Below are 20,570 nucleotides of genomic sequence, written 5' to 3' on the forward strand. Positions count from 1 at the left end.
GACACTATATTCACCACGCACACACACGCATTCAAGGATGTACAGTGGAACCTCCAAAGTCAAGTGCCCCAGGTAGAGTACAAACTAAGTTCCAAGAAAAATATGTCGAAACATCAACCATCATGTCTAACGTCAGCTAATTGTGATTTTTTTTTTTGATGCTACCACATTACCAGTGATAGCAAAGAGCAGAAGTGTAATGACAAATATTGAACCAGAAATGAAAATATATATCAATTGCATAAATGTTAATAACATTTGAAAGCACACTAGCAAATGAGTAGCATGACAATAACAAGAGATGATAGCCAACAAACTTCTTCTTGTTGTTGTTAAATGTTATGTTGGAAGACTTTAAATTCAGAGTAAAACATTGTAATGAAACATTAGTTTTATTATAAATTGCTTAACTAGGAACGTTAGTTTAAAAAGGCTTGGAGATACAGTTAAGGTTTTATGATGGCGACTGTTTGAGCAAATCCATTTGCTTTGCATTATTCTTTATGTGGGGGGGGGGGCGTTTTGAAATGAGCCAAACTTACAAGTGGAATTCGACTTTGAAGGTTACACTGAAGCATTCCGGAAGAGAAACAAAAATCACTCCTTTACCAAATGTCAACACTTCCTCCAAACCGAGGCTTTTGCGTTTGATATGGCTTACTAGTGTAGTGAGTCGGTCCCCATTGACCTGGTCCTGCTTTTTTACTGCTGCTTGAGAACTGAGGAGCAATTGTAGTGAACTGCATGATTATTTTCTGAGGCCCAACGAGGAAGAGAAGGGTTAAACTGTGATGAACCAGGAGACAAATGTCCTATGTTGAGTTTTACAGGTCCAAATGAGGACCTCTGCCTTTTGTCTGTTAAAGAATGTGGGTCATATCATCATCATCATTATCATCAGTCACCACATTCCGTGTGACTTTTTTTTTTTTTAAACTCCGAGCCTCTGTCTTTACAGCAGCACAGTTTAACCCTTCCTGGTCTGGTTCCAGACTGAGGCAGAAACAAAACTTTCCACATTCCTGAGAGTACAAGTACCATCCGGCAACTTCAACCCCTTACTAAGTCAATTACTGTAAAACACACATACACACACTCCCAAACAAGCTTGCTCTCTCGCTCACACGCACACACACACACGCACACAAGATAGAATTCTCACACAAAGAGTCATGCCACAGTTGACAAGCGACTAGGTCTCGGACAGTGATTTACTGTACACAACCACATCAAGTGCTAAAGTTTCATGAGGATATACTGTTTGTTACGTATAGGGCTCTCTGACTGTTCAAAAATAATCCCTTCTACATATATACACGCACGCGTGAGCATTGTCAGGGGTGTTAGCTCTTGTTGGAAAATATAGATTTTTGTACGTATGCCTTTGCTGTTGGGAGTTAAAACAAACAGAGCTATGTAATTGGCACTTGGAATCACAAAACCTCTTATACGCGCAGTGATCATCCCGCAAACATTTCAGTTGGACTGTAATCAATATTTTTTGTCAGAGTTAAAAAAAAAAAAAAAACAACAACAACAAAAAAAAAAACAACAACACGACATTTTTGTGTCAGTAGCCTCTTTTACACCGCGATCCCGCAAAATTGCCAGATCAGAGCCGTAACACCAGGCCAGCGTTTGCCTTGTACTATTTGGAGCTTTCACGCCGCGACTCTGCAGCCCGCATTGTACAATTAGACGTGTGACATCAGCGCCTGTAGCGTGCCATAAAATACTTTGTCGAACAGCAACAATTGCTTTCAACACAACATGGCATTGCATAATTCCACACAGGTGGCATCCCGCCTCTATTACGGCTCTGATACTACTTCCAAAGGCAGGAAACTCGCGGAGTCGACTTTGTCCTCCTCCCCGCCATTCCGTGCCTTGCCCTTTATACATAAAAGCGACTCGGGGGCTAAAAAGTGGCTTTAACAGGCAGTGTAAAAGGGCTAATGTCACAGTGCTTAGAAACACTTGAGTTGCACAAAAACAACCTCACTTCACCTTTTTTTCCCCCAACCAGACTATTACAAGCTAATTGTGGACCTTTGTGAGAAAGTGTGAGGAGGGCTCGAGGTTCATTTGAGGGGTTTCGTCAACACGCCAGGAAACACTTTGAACAAAGTAAAAATTTTTTAAAAGCAACTAATAAAAGCTTACACAGTTATTCGTTCCATGCAATCATATAAAATACTACATTTCCATTTCCTGTTAGGCTATATTGGATATTTACACTTTTTTCTTAATATCATACAGGAAATTTGTACAAGGTTAGTCCACTTTGACACACCTTCAACAGTCTTCTGTTACCGTGGCGATGAGGTGTTTTTGTCATATTCCACAGACACACTATCCCCCTTTTCCAAGGGAAAACAGGGCGCTTGGCGGGGGTTCATTTGTCCAGCTGTCACTGGTGATGCTCTTTGATGAGATCCTCGTGGCGTGGCAGATTTCCTCATTCCCGTGATCACACCTTTCAGCTGGAACGGCCAGCCACACAACTAAAGCAAATGTATGTGGCAGGGCCTTGGACTTTCTGTTTTTCTTTTCCGTCTAAGTGCTGTTTCTGCCCTCCAAACCTTACTGCGGTTGGCTGCTGACACTGTCAGTCCTGTGCGATGACGGCGCTTTCTGCTGTTTCTGGGGCTGAGGTTTGAGTTGCTGCGGATGCCTCTGGTGGTGCGATTGTTGCTGTTGCTGTTGTTGCCTTTGCTGTGATTGTTGTTGCTGCTGTTGTTGCTGCTGTTGTTGCTGCTGCTGCTGCTGCTGTTGTTGTTGTTGATGTTGATGAGCTGTCTGGGTAAAGGTACCCTGCTGCTGAAGTGGGAAAGCTGCCTGCAGAATCAGCTGGGTGGATTGGTTACCATGGAGAAGACGAGTGCCCTAACAGGAAGAATAAAATGGACACAAATATTAGCACAGCTTTAGTGTGATGCAGTAAATTTCCATTTTGAAGTTAGTAGTTAGTGGGGTAACAAATATAAATTGAATTGGATGCAAAGAAAAGGTCATTTATTTTAGTAAAACAATTTAAAAAATTAAAAACTCATTATATATATTTCTTACACACTTTCTATTTAAAAACATACTAAGAGATTACATCCGTGAATAAATAAAATTAATTAATTAATTAATTAATCCCATTCATAGACAATACCATTTAAATCATGCACATTTGCTGCCATCTCGTGGTACCTGTAGGAATTGCTGCTGTTGCTGTTGCTGCCCCTGCTGGCCGCTTTGCGCCACCACAGCCGTCTGGTTAGAGGCGTCAGTCTGACCCTGGGGAGTTTGCGCTGGTTGGAGAGTCAGTGTCTGTGTTTGTCCCCCCTGCTGAGGATGTGCAGGCGTTAAAACGGGAAAGTAGAGGAAGTAATTCAAATGAACTCGAAGAGCGACAGCCTACGGCAAAATAGCAACGCCCGTCCTTACCTGTTGCCCACCAAACGGGTTGTACGCAGTGACCACCTGGCCCATGAACATGGAGGTGGGAACCATGACAGCACCGCACGCCATTGGAGCTGTTACTAGTTTGGTCACCAGCTGCTGCCCTGCTGGGAAACTGATGTAGAAACCAAAATAAGAACAATTCCATTCCCACACATATCAACTGTAACATCTTGATTGGATGGACAAATGTACCGGATCTGACGGTCCTGCGTGAAGGTGGCCACAGTTGTGCCTTGCTGCGTGTTGCTCTGCGGCAGACTGGTGCTGATCTGCAGCACGTTGTGCTGACCCGGCTGGGAGATCATCATGGTATTGTACAGTTGGGTTGGCACAGAGTTCGGGGTCTGTGGCTGAGCCTGAGGGGGCTGCTGGGACTGACGTTGAGTCTGCACAGGGGCAAAAGACAAGAAGGAAACAACAATTTAGATCTATTTGGGAGTTTTGGATCTAATTTCAGCATTTTGGAATGTCTTACTTATCTCCCTCCGTTGCAATATGCACAGTCAGAGACGCAGTCAACAAATTATATACGACAGCTCAAAGCCACAGAATGAGAAAATGACTTGCAGCTGCATATTTTGCATGGTTCTATGTGGGACCGGGCTTTGCAATGAATTTAAAAGAGAAATAAAATGTACATGGTTCCATTTTGGGAAAATAAAAATCAGAAACATGTGCTTTGTTTCCTTTTTGCAGCATAAACACATACTGCATGCTCTATGCACACAGGCTACAAACAACCGACATTTATAAAAATGAACAGAAACAAAGAGACACAGTGTTTCAGGAACGACGTCCCTCCCGATCAGATCATGTGATTCTCAGCAAACTGGTATCGGCTGAAAATTTGTTTACAGAGCTGACTTCATACTGCAAAACACCGTCTGTATTTCTATTTGTAAATAGTGACAGCCGAGTATATTGCTGCAGACTCTAGTGTAACTTTATTATGTCGTTCCCTGCACCCACGCACTGTAGGACCCAAAGCCTTACAATTGTGTCCATGTGGGGAGGACAAGGAGACGAGGCACAAAAATCTACATCCGCGCAAATGCTGGGATTCCAAAACGCTTCGGGTTTATGTACATTTCAAATCACCAAGCCCAGTTGGTGCTACAGGCTGGTCATCTGTCACATGTGCATACGCAAAGTGGCAGCCGGGAACATGGGGCAGCGAGCGACCTGCCCCATGCGATATACATACAAAAATATTTGAGTACAAACCAAGGAAGATGTATGGTAGAACGTCAAAGACCCCCAAAATGTTGGAATAAATACTTTAATTAACTTTGTCAAGAAAAATTTGACCTCTACAATCCAACATAACTTTGGTGAAAGCAAAGAGCAAGCTTGTGATGATAACCATAGAACAAGCGATGGAACTCCTAAAGTCTACAAAATACAAATACATGTTAACGTTACTGACTAAATTGCCTACACAGTTAATTAAGGTTTCATGATGGTGACGGTTTGAGCCTGGGACAACTTCATTCCATTTACATGCCTTCCAGTGGGAAACATTGTTTGAAACCAGAAAAACTCAGAGGTCAGTTAGCATCACGGGACCGAGTACGTTCAGCAATGGAGTGTCCGCTGTTGACGTGTTGTATTTGTGTGCGCATGCTTGTGACCCACCTGCTGCTGAAGGCTCTGCTGAGGAGGAGGGGCCTGGTGCTGGATGGTGAGCTGCTGTGTTCCCGAATGCACGGGGTTGATTGCCGCTTGCGGCACCTGGTTGCTCAGAGAGGTCGCCTGCTGGACCGGCGCCACCTGGGGGAGCTGCATGTTCATCGCTCCGCCCTGCTGCTGCAACAACATCTGCAATGAGCAAACGTTTGTTTTGTGTAAGCACATTAATGGATTAAAACAACATGATTTAGTGAGACGGCTCTTCCAAGAGAACAAATACATAATGGATGATTCTGCTACTGGGGCAGAAGACAGAAGACAGTTGCAACTGCACAAATGCTTTCTGGCTTTGTTCAAGGACGTCATTTCCCAAATTTGGAAAATGCGGGCAGAAATTTCTCCTTGTTAATATGAACGGGAGTTTAATGCATACTGAAGAGGGCACAACCGCTGAATTTGATAAAAGTTCAAATGCTGAACAAGGTATTTAAATGGGCAGGTGCCGGTTGAAGCAGAGCCAGTTTTGCCGCCTCAGCCTGACAGTGATGCAGCTACTCTCAAGCACGTGAAAACATGTCAGAGGAGAAACTGAGGGGAAGAAGACAATCAGGTTATGGCTGCATAATTTCAGCTGGCATCACTGTTGCCAAATATAGCACACTACTTACTGGTGGCAGTCCAGCTGTCACGTGTTAAAACTAGTTCCAGGGGTAACTTAACAGGCCTAAATTATGCAGGTCTGGTTGTGAATGTGTGTGCGTGCGTGTGTGTGTGTGTGTTGCATGAGCTGGAGAGTACGTCAGTTTCTCCACCCTTCTGGTTACAACCCTACAACGTAGTGAGTCTCTTTTTTTTGGAGAGTAATTTCTAAATCAGGAGTCACGTTTTAAGTTGCCACACAATTTGTGAAAATCTGCAATAAGGAGAGACCATAATATATTTTTTAGTTGGTGGTTTTTACCCCTCCCACATGCTTGAAACTGATTACGAGTTATTAAAGTACACTTAAACTTATTAAAACCCACATTTTAAACACAATGTAAAAGTATTAGAACACTGGAAAATGCATGCAAAAAAGGAATAGAAAATAATGTATGTACTGCATTGTAGTGTTTGTGTAAGTTTCATGCAAGGGCCTTTTAGAGAGCTGACCCCTGAGATGGCTAAAAACGGGTGGATTTTGCTACCCACAAACGCAACATTAATCAGAATGCCGTGTTTGGACAAGTGAGGGCGCATAGAACATTGTAAAGGAAATTTTGGGGTTGACTCAACCCAAACATATGTTTTTCAAGAAAATGTTCTATGCAGAAAATGTTCTATGCAGGCCCACAAGTTGAAACAAGGCAATATGATTCATATGAAACAAGACTTAAGCAGCAAAATCCAACCGTTTTCAGCCATCTCGGGGGGGGGGGGGCATTTTGTCATTTCTGTTGACTGAAAATGACATCACCGACCCTCAGGGCTCAGATAACGACCAATCACAGCTCACCTGTTTTCTGAAGCTGAGCTGTGATTGGTCGTTACCTGAGCCCTGAGTAGTTGTGATGTCATTTTCAGTCGACAGAAGTGAAAAAATGGCCGCCCCAGAGATGGCTAAAAATGGTTGGATTAACTCTTATTCCAAAAACACAACATTAATCAGAATGCTGTTTTTTCAACTAGTGGGCCTGCATAGAACATATTCTTAAAAAAATATGTTTGGGTTGACTTCCGCTTTAAGGATAAGTTACAGTATAAAGTGTATTGGTTTTAATGTACCTGGAGACCCTGGCCCTGGACCCTCTGCAGCTGCTCCTGGATGTTTCTTAGCTCCTCCTGCTGCCGCTGAATGTTGGCCTGTATCATTCTGGTCCGTTGCTCTAGCTGCTCCTTCAGATGCTGCATCGCATTCACCTGGGCTGAGAATTCCATCACAGGCTGCAGGGGAGGGGGAAAAGAAACAAGTTCATAATACAAGAGTTTTGATGATAGCTTGTACTGTATGTCTGCACGATCGATCGATGATTTTCCACTCCGAGAAAAGAACACAGAAGGCCGTAGTGACTTGCCTGTACGTTTGACTGGAGTTGCTGTGGTTGTTGTTGTTGTTGTTGTTGTTGTTGCTGCTGCTGCTGTTGTTGTTGTTGCTGCTGCTGCTGCTGCTGTTGTTGTTGTTGTTGTTGTTGTTGTTGTTGCTGCTGTTGTTGTTGCTGCTGCTGCTGCTGCTGCTGCTGCTGTTGTTGCTGCTGAGTGATCATACTTGGAGTGACACTCTGGCCAGTAGTCTGAGAGCTCATGGACTGCAGATATGGGCAAACAATTACAAAAGATATTATATTAACGTTGTATTAAAAAAAAAAATCTAGGATTGGTTAAGTAGTGACACAGTTTGCTGTTGCAGTTCATTTGGTCTCACCTGGCTGCTAATGGATGAGCGACGCTGTGACGTCATCTCCATGGTTGACGCCAGAGACTGTCGCGGAGGCGTGGCTGTATCCATATGTAGCTTGGAGGCTGTTGGTGCACAAACAGAATCAATGATTAACCAAAAAAATAAAAAACAAATGAAGAGATTTAGGTTACTGTTTACATTACTTGCATCAAAGACTATGGATTACACTGGCTATAACTTGTGTTTCACTTACAAGTGCAAGTGTTGTCCGATACATGCGATGAAGACTTGCGGGAACTTCGAGAAGAGGTTGAGGGTGTTCGGCTGCGGTCAAACCTTTCTAATGCCTCCTTGAGGCTGGATGTGTTGAGCTCCGAACCAGAGTCCTGGCTCTGTGTCAGGGACACAAGAAGGGAAAATAAAATGCGACTTGAAGCCACAAAAACATAACAGTATCATTTTATTTTAATTGGAAATATTGCATCCACTTAAATCTGTTATGTAGCTAAATGTTTCAGCTAAACAGGCAGTGGGAGGCAGTGTATTACAATTCGGTGTATTCATACATAGAAGTAAAGACAAATATTACAGATTTGTATTTATAATATGATTTTTGCGTTGCCGCAATATATTTGTTTGTAAACCAGTTAAGCTCAAATTGCTTGCAAACGTGAGGGTTTATCACTTCATTGTCTTGCTTTTATTGAATGTAATGTGCATGCTTGAATGAGGTGCCATGAAAAAATATGAGAGTGCAGAATAGAAAACATTATTTCACCTTGTCCATAGTGACCTCTGGTTTGGACTCTTCAATGCCCAGCTCCCTTCGCTGTTCTGCCCTCACTTCTGCATAGCTACAGATTTATTTGTTTTTTAAAGAAGGAAGAGATTTTAATAGTCCATATATGCAGACATTTGTCGTTGTTAGAGTCATTTTTTTTAAGTCAAGAGGCATTGTTTTGCTCGTAGTACCTGACTACTGTGTGTGTGCAGACAATGAACTCGGGCCGAGAGTTCCACTGGTGATAGGTGATGTAGTAGTGCGTCTGCAGCCATATCCACTGTTGACCTTTAGTCAGGAAACGGTAGTAACAAGACTTCCCTTTACCGTACTGCATCACTGAGCAAAGGAAAAGCAAAGGGGGCCAACAGCAGAGCTGTGAGAAGAAGTACATGGAAAGATTCTTAGCTATGCAGTCAAAGTGAATGTGCAGGCGAGCCCTCACAGTGTTCATGGCACTTAGCAAGCGTCTCCAGGTCGTCCACATGGTAATAGTCGTACCCTGAAGTTCCCAGAACCTCAAATGGTAAGTAGCCTATAATTGGTGGAGCTCTGAGAAAAAGGAAATTAAAATGCAAGAGTAGTGCAGTGTTAATGTAATATAATGTAAGACATCTGATGAGTGAAAAATCATACACACATTCAGTAGATGTTTGTTTACCTGTGGTCTAGAAAGAGGAACTTCCATTCCAAACTGTGCCGAGAGGTGAATTCTTCATTGGGCTCTTCCACTGTACACATCTCCTATGAACATAATGAAAATAATAGTTTAGCATTCTTAGATGTGCTCTAGGTTTTTCACCACATTTAAAGAGCTTTTAGGGTGAACATATCTGAGACTACCTTGATAAACTGAGGTTTAGTGAGCCGTACAGTAGCCACGAAGCACACTTGGTCATCAAAGGCCGGCTGTAGAGAGCGCTGTAACACCCCCGCCAGACCATTCCTTGTCACGTTAGGAACTACGAGAGAACCGCAAGCTCTGAGCATCTGGGCTTCAAGCTCATTCAGACAAAACTGCTGCTGTTTCAATTGTAGTCAACTAATACGTGACATACCATTGTTGAGCGACTTGAAATTTCCAATGAAGCTCACATATTCGTAGATGGGTTGTTCTTTTGGGTCAATTGACCCTCGGAGCATATGACAACAAAATTCCATGTAGTTTTTACCTGGAGGGAAAAAAAAACCACAGGTTAACATCTACTAAATTCTCAAACAATATGATTAATATTAACATTTCGGGGACAAAGTCTTGCTATATGATTTACAATGTCCACATTCATTCTCAGATTTTCTGTACGGATGTGCAAATAAGTCCGAAAAGGACAAATATTCTTCAGGCAAAATGTTCTATATTTTACATTATATTCCCAGACCATACAACTTTTTGTATTTCAAAAGAAGTTGTATGGTCAAATACATCTGAAACCTATCATGCTACAAACACATTACACATAAATTAATTCTGTGTAACTGACTCTTTAAATAATCTGACGTGAGGCTCTCTGGGTCGTTGGGATGTGTGGACAAGGCTTTGTACACTTCTGAGTGCTCGCCAACTGGCAGGAAGTTTAACAAGTTCTGGTCCACCAGGTCCGCCTGCCAAGCCAAGAAAGAAAAAAAAAAAGCTCAAATGCTTTTATACTGCGCATTCTGGCAACATAAATCAACAGTCAAATGTTCTGTGCTACGTAGTCAAATGTAAATGCTGATCCTCCATGCTAGTTACTGGCTGCTAACACAGGCTGCTAATGCTAACTAGTGCACAAGGGTGAAAATATTATCAATGACTTTAGGATATAGCCTGGGATACTCACAGGAAGGTGTTCCAGTAATGAGGTGACACTCTCTGACACATAGAGGATATTCCCGTCAGTCATTATTGCTATGAAGAAGCCATCCAGTGCCTGATAATGTCAGCAAAAGACAAAACCACACTCTATTATTCAACAGCTGTGGTATTACCGGGTAGGTAAGTTGTGTCCTGTTAACTTGATAATCATACTCTATTTAGAATAAAACTGAAGTGAGATATCTGACCTCCAACATGAGCTGGGTGAACTCCTCATTGCTAAGAAATGGCGGTTTCCAATCCTGTCTGATCTCACTGGACTCAGACTGGGCAGCGATTTCTAATCAGGAAACAAATATATTTTTGAGTGTAGGAACATACAATAAAGAAATAGGAAATATAAGGCAACAAAAAACAAAGCCAGCAGTGTCACAAGAGGCATCTTTGGAAAATGTACAGTATTGATGAATGAAAACAAGGCAGGATGATCGCTAGCTTAAAGGTAACACTGAGATGATGTGAGGGTAAAGTCGTCGTCTTTAAAGGGGAAAGTCAACCGCAAAGTGTTCTTTACAATAACATGTTCTATGCACTTCCACGAGTCTAAACGCGGCATTCTGATTAAGATTGCGTTTGTGGAATATGAGTTAAGCAGCAAAATTCAGCTGTTTTTACTTCTGAGCCGTGATTAGTCGTTACTTGAGCCCTGAGCAACTGTGATGTCATTTTCAGAAAGTGACAAAATCGCCACTCCCTGAGATGGCTAAAAAACTGGTGGATTTTGCTGCTTAACTCATGTTCCACAAACGGAATATTAATTAGAATGCCATTTTTAGACTAGTGAAGGTGCAAAGAACATATTGTAAATCATTTCGGGGGGTTGACTTCCCCTTTAAGACAACTTGCATCACAAAATGGACTGCTTGATTCTGGAGGTTCCACTGTAATAAGAATAGGACAGGCGCAATTTCTAATAATGAAAGTAACCAGAGAAGACATTTAACACACAATTAAGACGCAGGAATATTTTGCCCTGTGATGTGATGCACAGAAACAGGAAGTGAGGTGCCCTGACCTTTGTGTTTACACAGGAAGTCGATACTTTTCTGAAGGATAGTGGACTTGTCCATCTTCCTGGTGTTGCCAGGCAACATGGTGCCAAGTTCCTTGATGAGCACATTGAACTGGTCTCTCCGTTTCTTCTCAGACTTGTTTCGGGAAACGCTACATTTCAAAGGCAGGGTTAGTTAAACAGCTGAAAAACCATTACGGTGTGACATTGTGGGAATTTCATTTTGTGAATAAACTAATACAGTATTCCTAGTGAATTTACCGTTTTGCTTTGTCCTTTTCATCTTCTTCCATCAACCCATCAAAGATGCTACAATCATCCCTGTGTGAGGAGAAAAAAATGTTTTGTCTTGTTCTAATGAGTAACTATACCTTGCTCTTGCGCTTTTGTTTTCCTGCATGTTCACACACTAGTGGATGGCTTGAAAGCAGATATGCATTGGTAATAATAGCTAATGGAGGATGTTGGCTAATGAGAATTCCTACATGCCAGTGGCTGGTTTATTTTTGGGTCGAACAGAAAGCAAGGCAGACAGAGAAAGACTGAAGGAATGTGTTGTGCTCGCCAAGAAGGTTACCAGAGCATTTAAAAAAACCCAACGTGCCTTTCTTGGCTTTGTGACTACCACGCTTATAACCAAAATTAAATTGAATCTTTTAGTTTCTGATTAGGCTTCACTGTCATCATACATGACACATAAGGGGCGCAGTTTCTCAAGAGACATACATTACATACTCTTTCGCCAATATATTGGAAAGAGGGAATGTTTTCATAAACCACACAAAGAATCAAATGCAGATGTCAGGAACTACCGTAATTTCTCGAGTACAAGACGTGTTTTTGCAAAAAAAAAAAAAAAATCATCCAAAAGCAAATAAGGACTCGGAGGAAAAAGGCTACATTTTATTTTATAATATAATATTTAACCTCAAGTAAGAGGTTAAAACAACTATGAAAACGTGAAATTAACTGGTCAATTTATAGATTAAACAAACATCTTTTTAAGCAATAATGTGCTTATTAGGGACGGGCCATTCAAAATGTACGTATTTCATATTAGTCTATGGATTTTTTTTTTTTTTTTTTTTTACCTATTTAAAATAAGAAAAGAATTACATTTATTAAAGATGAAATTAAAAAGAATGAAATTGATTAGAGATAAAAATTAAATATAACACAAGAGGACACTCATCAAGAGGAAAAATACCATTCAAAATATCTGGTCGTAAAACGTGTTTGTGCTCCAAACTTCCGCTTAGGTGCCTGAAATTGTGGCACAAATCTAATGTCATACTGTTGCCTCTGCCTACCGCACGCAGAATGACGGGGTCGGAGTTTGCTTCCTGATTTTCTTCATCGATGTTATATATTGAGTACAATTTCTACTGAAATTGATCAAGTGTCTATCGCCATATATTGATATTGAAATATTGCCCAGCCCTAGTTCCACGCATGTGGCGGGCTGGACTTACCGGTACCAGTACCGTACAGAGAAAAAGGCTTGATACCCTTTTTTTAACACCAGTATTTAAAAAAAAAAAAAAAAAAGAAAAGCGCACAGAGCTCACCAACTCTGTCTTAAAGGCAAGTATACATTCGCTAAAGGCGCCTGTTTACTGACATGTGAGAAATGCCTTTTAAGGCCCTGATAGACCAAACCGACGTCGGAGATCGTGAAGCGTCGTGGCGTCTGAATGCGCCGTCTGTTTGGTGTAGTGGCCACCGTCGTAGTGTCGTAACCCGTCTGTAAGCGTCTTGGGGGCGTTTATGCATGTTGCATCGGCGTCGCCAGTCGTGACATCTGGTCACTCTGATTGGCTGTTAGCTAGCAAATCAGCGTGCAGAGCACCAACGGGAAATGACAAATGCGGAAAAACAGTGAGCATGCCTCCGCTGCCTTAATCTTCTTACAAATACAAGAGCGAGGGTTGACAATGTAAGTATTCCACAATACCGTCTCAAGAACGTGATTGTTTACTTCGCGTGGGAGTTCATCGTGAGCGAAGAATATAGCTGAATGCATTGTTTACGTTTTTATAATCCGCACCCCGGCCAACAGCTTTCCGGTTGGAGTTTTCTAACCATGAGAAATGGTGACTACCGCCGCAGATGGTATGGAAGGGTATTACATCTTATGCATGCGCAGAAGGTACTTTTAATGGTCAGCGTCGCTGTCTGTCATTGCGGCGTGTTCCTCCAGCGCGACGTGCCGACAGCCGGCCGGACGCCACAGGGGGTAAGCGTCTGTCACTGTTGGCCAGCGTCTTTTTGGTCTATCAGGGCCTTAAGAGGCACGCCTCCTCTGCGTGTGAGGAAGATGGCCTCAAGCATTGAAGCGCTTGCTGCCCTTCCGCTTATCAATGAAAAGCATGACGCGCAAAGTGTCTTAATTGTGTAATTATTATATGGGACTTTTTTGCTTACATGGCCGACAGCCATGGCAAGCCGACCCGCATGACAAAGCCCGTCTGTGATGCTTCTTTTAAAACTACCGTGGCTCAAGGTGGGAACACGTCCAATCTGGCCAAGCACCTCGCTGACCGGCATCCGTCATCCATATCACACCAGTTTAAAGAGCAACAGGTTGTGATACATTTCCAACACTTCCCTCAAAAATAAGTAGAGTGTGAATTAGTTTGTTAACAATCTGACGAGGCTTTCGACTAGCTGGGAACAGATTAGAGAAGAGGGGACACATACACACGCAAGCAACATTAGGTTGAGTCATTATGATCAATTAAATGAACATATTTGCTTGACCATAACAGTGCAAGTGTATTGTCAATATCAACAATGGATGACATGAAATGCAGTCAAATAGGTCAAGAATATGGCATGTGATGTAAAAACCTATAGTGAATAAGTTCATATACTGTATGTACATACATTGACATGTATACATTATGCTTACATAAACATCTAAATGCAGGCATTGATCTCATTATATTTAAAAAAAAATGTTGTTATTAAAATCAGACTTGGCTAATTCTGTGTCCAAAACCCATAGAGGCTATACAGCCGCATATCTGCCTAGAAAATGATCATAACCGGCTCAATACTGCATTACAGTAGATGTCACACTAATGGCTCTATAAACCTCTGTGCACATTTTCTACTAGTGACGTTTAAATAAATAAATGGGAACTAGTTTTCTTAAAGTTTTATTTACATGTAGTGGTCTGTAAAATATAAATAATCAAGTACAGAAAGAAACAGTGTAATATATTTATCGCACTCTCCCTCATGTGTGCAAATGTTCATGAGTGTTTAACAATGTTTAAAATGTTATTTTCTGATCAATCATATCCCAATATTTTGAATTAATAACACATTTTTTAAAATGTGAAGTTCTTTTGTCAGTTATAATTTTGCTGCTTTTGCTGATTTTAGATTTTTGTCGAGGTACCGTTTCGGTATCGGTATCGAGGTACTTTGTGCAGGTATAGTACCGAAGTCAAAATTTTGGTATCGTGACAACACTACTTCCTTGTTTATCCTACGAGCCTCTCATAGTTTTGAGAAGTGCATTCAATAAAGTGTTCACTGTAATAGGACACCTATGACTCCCTTTTTCGGCTCCACAACAACCTAATGGATGCTAAGCACGTACCATTTCGCCATTTGGGGAATGGCGGCGTGCTAACTTCTGATCGCTGGGCTAACGCTAGCGATAAACAACAACAATATCCAACTTTTCAAAGTATGCTCACTGTTTGATGGAATTAGCTTGACATTACTGTAAATGACATAATATCTTTCAAATTGCTCCAGTTACTGTACACAAGTACTTCGAAGCAATTAAAGCATCCATGTCTGACATAACGATCTTCTTCGGCTCCAATAACATCCTTTTCGCTGCTCACTTAGCATTCTGGATTGGAGTTGAGAATTAGCACCAGCTATAATCTCTACATGCATCAACTGCAAACTTGAAAATATGGCTGTCACTATTAAATACATTTAGAATCAATTATTGTATCGATTTTTCCATTGATTAATTAAAGGGTTAGAAAAATAAGGTAAAATAGGGTAAGGGTTAGGCAAAGAAAAATACAGCTGTTAGCTCCGTTATTGCATTTCCATTTGAAGTGACAACAAACGCAGCTGCGATTTTTGGACAGATAGTTTCAGAATAGTCAATTCAGACCCTGTCCCTTCCCGCCTGCCAATCATGTGCATTGTGATTGGAAGACAGGGCGCAAAGATTCAATTAACACTTCCAGTGGCATCTACAAAATAAATGTTTCTACATATTCCAGCTGTCAGGACAATGTTATTGTGATGAGGTGTGACAACAACAGTGCATGTACTGTAACTGTGAGCATATGACAAAAAAATGAATGGACTTCACCGTCAAAGCACACACGCCTGTTTTTTTTTTTTCTTCTTAAATGTGTGAACTTGAGTGTTGACAGCTACAACTGTTAGCAAGGTAAGAGAACTTTTCTTTACACATAAAAATTATGTGTCTGGACATATTATGTCCGAGTGCATATTATGCATATCAAGAAAATACGGTAAACATTAAAGTGGGGAAATTGCAAAAAAAAAAAAAAAAGAATTTGAGAAGACGACAAATAATTTTTCATGGCACTGTATTATATATAAACACTGTAGTGTTGTGCATCATTGAAAATACAGCACAATGTTACACAGTGTATGTATGCTGCAACATACCCTATGCTTGATGTCATGGTGGCTGCTGCTCAGGGCTGTGGTTGTGGTGACTTGCTCTTTAGGCGTGAGGTAGGCATTTGGAAGTCCACCTTGAAGGGAATGGAGGGGAACAAGTATCAACCTACAATTACTAAATGCTTAGAATGTAATTCGGATGACTAAAAAGCAGAAACAAGTTCAGTCAAATGTATATTGAACCAATCTAGGGCTTTTAGTTTTGTACACAAAAGCAGGAACACACAATAAGTGTAAAGCAGCAGCTTTGAATAACTGTCTCAACTTGGGCAGCCTGCCCAGAATAGCCCAGATGGATACAATTCTTTACTGAATAAATGATGACAAGTCAAGTTGCTATAAAAAATAAAAAAAATTAAAAAAACATTTGTTTGTCGACAATTGTCAACACTGTCTTGTCGAAAACACATGTACCTTTCTTGCCGTTTGGGTACTGACAAAAAGAAAAAAAAGTCACCTAATCACGATAGTAAGTGCATTTCTTGTACAGAATTAAAATTCTAGGATCATCAAATGCAATCAATTCCAGCTCACTTACAAGGCAATGTTTTAAATCACATTCAAACACTCTTAACGGTAAAAAAAAAAAAAAAAAAGTCTAAATAGAAGTTAATCCTTGTTAATAGTAAAACACATAAACAAAACCTCAGTCTTAATGACGACGACGAAATACTAAGGTGTAGTGCTGGGCGAAACAAAATCCATTTTGCCGGCTATGTAGCCTGCTGGCTTGCATTGTTTACACTGAAGACATGGTGCCGAACAGAGAGGAGGTAGTGTTGTCAGTCATTTGGAATTGGTTCGGGTTTTCATAGTCAGAAAATACGTAACAAACCGTCCACTGCATAGTATGCTGAAAGAATGTTGAAACCAAAGCGAGTAGGACAACGTGGAAAACTCCCGCTAGGCAATCACGAAGTCGATCACAATGAACACTGTCCGAGATGTATTGGGTTGAGTTTATACGTTTGAAAAAGTAGTCATTTATTTATGACATTTAGTAGTCACTGATCCACTTGAGTAGTGGGAGGAGCTTTTGTCATACAATGTAACTGCAGTGCTATACGCTGTATACAGGATCCTCTTTACATTTCATAGACAAAGGTTGGTTTTATGTGAAGGCAGCATCTTGTATTTATGTTGTATTCAGTGACAGATTTGTTGTTACATAAAGTATTAATCCCAATGGCAATATTTTTTAAATTTACCGATGGTAAACTGTCAGGATTATGTGTTGTGTTTAAAGGGAAATTTTCTCCAATATTTGAATAATGTCATCGAGATATGCCTTTTCGTTTAATTTCAAGATAAAAATTGATTAAAAATAAGATTTTTTTTTTAATGGCGGGGCGGGGGATTGGGGTCTTTATTTTCATCTGTAGTTGGGCCTTAGGTATCTCACATAGTTGGCACAAAAGTGCGGATGAAAAATATAGGAAAACACTGTAAAACGAAAACAAAAAAGAATTACTTCTACATTGATAACTAGGGTTGGGCACCGAGTAGAATCGAGTGGAACCATTTTTTTCTTTTATTGAGACTGATCTTTCTTTGGAATAAATGTCACCACTATTTACTAATTATTCCAAATTAAGCATTTTGTGTTTATGCATTTGAGTGTTCACTCACCCCACTGCAGCTCATGCAAGGTGTGAGTTAATGTATTTTTTTCCCCAAGGGGCTTAAAGAGGATAGGGTTAGGGGTCAGAGTCAGGGGTCACCAGACCACGGGAAAGCCATGATGGTCATCCAAACCTGTTGGAAAAATCAGAGCAAGACACTAAGGGTCAGTCTGGGGTCAGCTTTCATCTGACCGTTCAAACGTCAGGCTACGGATATAGTAACTGAAACATTGACAAAAGTTTATACACCAAGTAAAAATTAGATTAAATATATAAACATGAAAAACCTGACAAGATTTTTTTTCCTTCAAATAGTATGTTTGTGTCTCGTAATTTATTTCTTATAAATACTGAATAACTAGACCTTGAGTGAGAAAAAAAAAATCTCAAATGACTTTAGGTATGCGTATACAGTACATTAATGCTGGAAATTAAACATTTGTCATGCTTCTTTACAGTGCTCTTGAGAAAGTGCTTTGAAGCTCAGTGACCTAGTTATGAAAAAAAGATGATTCAAAACTGTCAACTTACTCAGTCACTGGAATGCCCCTTTGAGGCAGAGCCTGTTGTTTTAGAGGCTACCCTCCCGAGAGCTTACAGCTCTTTTTGTCTGAGCCACACCTCACCTGCACCGCACACACAGACAAACAAAGCCTGTCAAATAAACAAACCATGAGACTTGTGCTTAATGTTTGACATGCATGCAAATGGTAGAGGCCAACATTAGACTTATTCAAAAACAACCAAAATAAATTACAAAAAATAGCTCAGTAACCTCTAAATGGTTTTGCACCTTTTGGTATATCTGACATAAAAATATGATACAAAAAATTATATTGTTGAAAAATAATAACTCAATTTGTGACCTGTAAAAAAAAAAAAAAAAAAGATCAAAAGCTCTGCCAATATTCGGCCCAGAGCAAGAACAACTGAACAAGCCTAAAGCAACACAAATATTCATAATAAAAGATTTTTTTTTAATGTAATTGTGTTAAACTTTTTTTAATGTAGTGTAGCCCTTGCAGGACTTAATAAAATCAGAAATGTCTCAATAAGAAAAAAAAATCAGTCCTCAACATCTTAATACATATTTATTGTACTACAACATAAGTCTAAAGGCATAATCGCCCAAGAACTTTTGCAATTACTATGGCCTGGATGACGGAGAATCTACACAGACATAAAGTAATACACAATCTTTCGCAAGCACATTAGTGGGTTTTATTGATAATGAGCTAGTAAGTTCAAAATGACTTGGGCAATTAAGATGATGACAATAAATTTGATGAGAAATTGATAAAATCCTCACATTTTAAAAGCTGATGATGCTGAAACCTTTCCGGTAGAAATACATTTCCTTCACGATTAAAATCTCTCGTTTTGCAGTCAATCACACCATGTCTACTACTACTACTGTACTACGATCGCAAAGCCATAGCATGTTTATAAACCTGACATCAATAACAGTGCAGCAGTCCTATGTAAGGTCAAAATGTGCACACTGTGGCAACAAATAATCTTTCAAGCAACAATTTCAACTCCACTGGCGAAATACTGGAAGTTTTGCAGCAACCATCTTGACCCTGTAGTGGCTCCACTTTGGGAAGCGCTACCATGACCTACTGTACAGTAATCCTCATGGCTAAGCTTTTATTTCATTGAGCCATTCTTTACAATGAACGCACGCTCAAACAAGCAGTAGGGCACAACGGAATACCGCATTCATACCACACCGAAGTGCTCGAAATCGAGTGAATAAAAGAATAAGCATATGTGCCACAGGTGTTCGTTATACAACCGGGAGAGCAACCCACATACTGTAGCTAGCTAACATGCTAACTAAGCTTTGCTACCGAAACCTGCCAATTTAGCTAACTCGATTCTTCCTCCCGTTACACTCGCGAACGGCACCAACACGACAAATGACGCATTCGTATTCAATTTTTTTTTTAAAAAGGCAATATTGGCAGCACATCACAGCAAAACTGGCTTTGAGCTCCTAGCTGTCACGCAACAACTGAGCACCAAATTATTCCATAAAATACCGCAAACACTACTGCGCGCCAAGCTCTCCGCTAAATGCATTTTTTTAACGCCCGGGGAACAACATATACGTCCGTTAAAATGCCAATATGGCAATGGTGGAAATATTTACGCGGCAGATGTATGTACACACACATACACACACACATACACATACACACATATACATATATATGTATATATATACATATATACATATATATACATATATATATATACATACATATATATGTATATATATATATATACATATATGTATATACATACATTAAATACACACGCGCGCACGCGCCAGCGAGCGGCCACGCACGTACACACACACGGAAACGGACGCGCGCATAGACACTTCCACAAGGCTGCTGAGAATGTGGGTCACTGGGCCTTGCTCGCCCTCCAGCGTGCGGAAACAGTCCCCGAGCCTCCGCTGCAGTCCCACCGCTTCCGCGCCTCTCTCCTCTCGCTCGCACACACACACGCATTCATAAACCGAATAAAACGATATCTATCCACCGCACCAAAAGAGCCTCACCTCGCCGAGCGTTCGAAGAGCGAAGCCTTCGGTTGTGCGGCTCAGTCGTAGCCCTGCATCGAGAGGAGGCGGCGGGGGCCAAAGAGGACTTCGGCTTGGGGAGAAAAACAGGAGGCCTACTTCATACTACGCCGTACAGTCATGCGCAATAGAGACAGTAGGGCGCACTATTTGGCAAGTACAGTACACAAGCAGCCAAGCTGGAGACCGCTGTGGGATCGTCACCGCGGGAAATGACTGCGTGTTTTTCTGCTCCACTCTTTTTTTTAAATATATGTATAATTACAGTGACGACCTTAAACCCATATTTGTTTTCACATACTAACGGAATATATAAAAATGAAATACAGTGGCACCTTTCATGCAAAATCAATACTGTGTATACTGTAAAAATTAGGTTTGACAACAAGTACAAATATATGAGTATGGGTTATATATAACCTATATAGGTTAGTATTTTTTGATGTGACGTTATGTTTCCAGGCTGACGTGCAAGGCGGGGTTGGGGTGGCCCTGACGAGAGAGGGGTTTCCCCTTTTAATCGACAACCAATCAAAAGCTCTATAGGGCGTGACGT

General features: G+C 40.8%; 1 protein-coding gene across 4 annotated transcripts; it reads right to left on the reverse strand.

Annotated features, from left to right (window-relative positions):
* Nucleotides 1-1,193: 1,193 nt before the first annotated feature.
* On the reverse strand, nucleotides 1,194-20,126 carry clockb (clock circadian regulator b). Of its 4 annotated transcripts, none has more exons than XM_086033357.1 (24): nucleotides 19,994-20,126; nucleotides 17,953-18,047; nucleotides 17,429-17,554; nucleotides 15,785-15,873; nucleotides 11,369-11,428; nucleotides 11,111-11,259; nucleotides 10,284-10,375; nucleotides 10,061-10,150; nucleotides 9,722-9,842; nucleotides 9,299-9,412; nucleotides 9,084-9,202; nucleotides 8,902-8,984; nucleotides 8,686-8,792; nucleotides 8,432-8,579; nucleotides 8,238-8,313; nucleotides 7,713-7,851; nucleotides 7,484-7,581; nucleotides 7,137-7,367; nucleotides 6,847-7,005; nucleotides 5,089-5,271; nucleotides 3,646-3,839; nucleotides 3,436-3,565; nucleotides 3,199-3,333; nucleotides 1,194-2,886 (listed from the first exon to the last, which is right to left on the reverse strand). In XM_086033357.1, exons 4-24 carry the CDS (start codon nucleotides 15,799-15,801, stop codon nucleotides 2,584-2,586), a joined length of 2,748 nt encoding a protein of 915 aa, XP_085889483.1. In that variant the 5' UTR covers nucleotides 15,802-15,873; nucleotides 17,429-17,554; nucleotides 17,953-18,047; nucleotides 19,994-20,126; the 3' UTR covers nucleotides 1,194-2,583. The 4 variants fall into 4 exon arrangements, with proteins under 4 accessions (XP_085889483.1, XP_085889480.1, XP_085889481.1 ...); XM_086033354.1 differs by having other exon boundaries at nucleotides 3,199-3,336; XM_086033355.1 differs by having other exon boundaries at nucleotides 3,199-3,336; nucleotides 17,953-18,075; nucleotides 19,994-20,119.
* Nucleotides 20,127-20,570: the final 444 nt, after the last annotated feature.

This window comes from Filicampus tigris, chromosome 6, assembly GCF_054856515.1.
Source record: "Filicampus tigris isolate MCC_2025a chromosome 6, RoL_Ftig_1.0, whole genome shotgun sequence".
Classification (NCBI taxonomy): domain Eukaryota; kingdom Metazoa; phylum Chordata; class Actinopteri; order Syngnathiformes; family Syngnathidae; genus Filicampus; species Filicampus tigris.

Excerpts from the sequence above, each read along its gene's own strand:
- clockb (XM_086033354.1), bottom strand. Across the intron at positions 10,151-10,283 it reads TCACCCAGCTCATGTTGGAG|GCACTGGATGGCTTCTTCAT; the intron begins GTCAGATATCTC and ends TGACATTATCAG. Across the intron at positions 3,337-3,435 it reads ACCCGTTTGGTGGGCAACAG|CAGGGGGGACAAACACAGAC; the intron begins GTAAGGACGGGC and ends GCACATCCTCAG.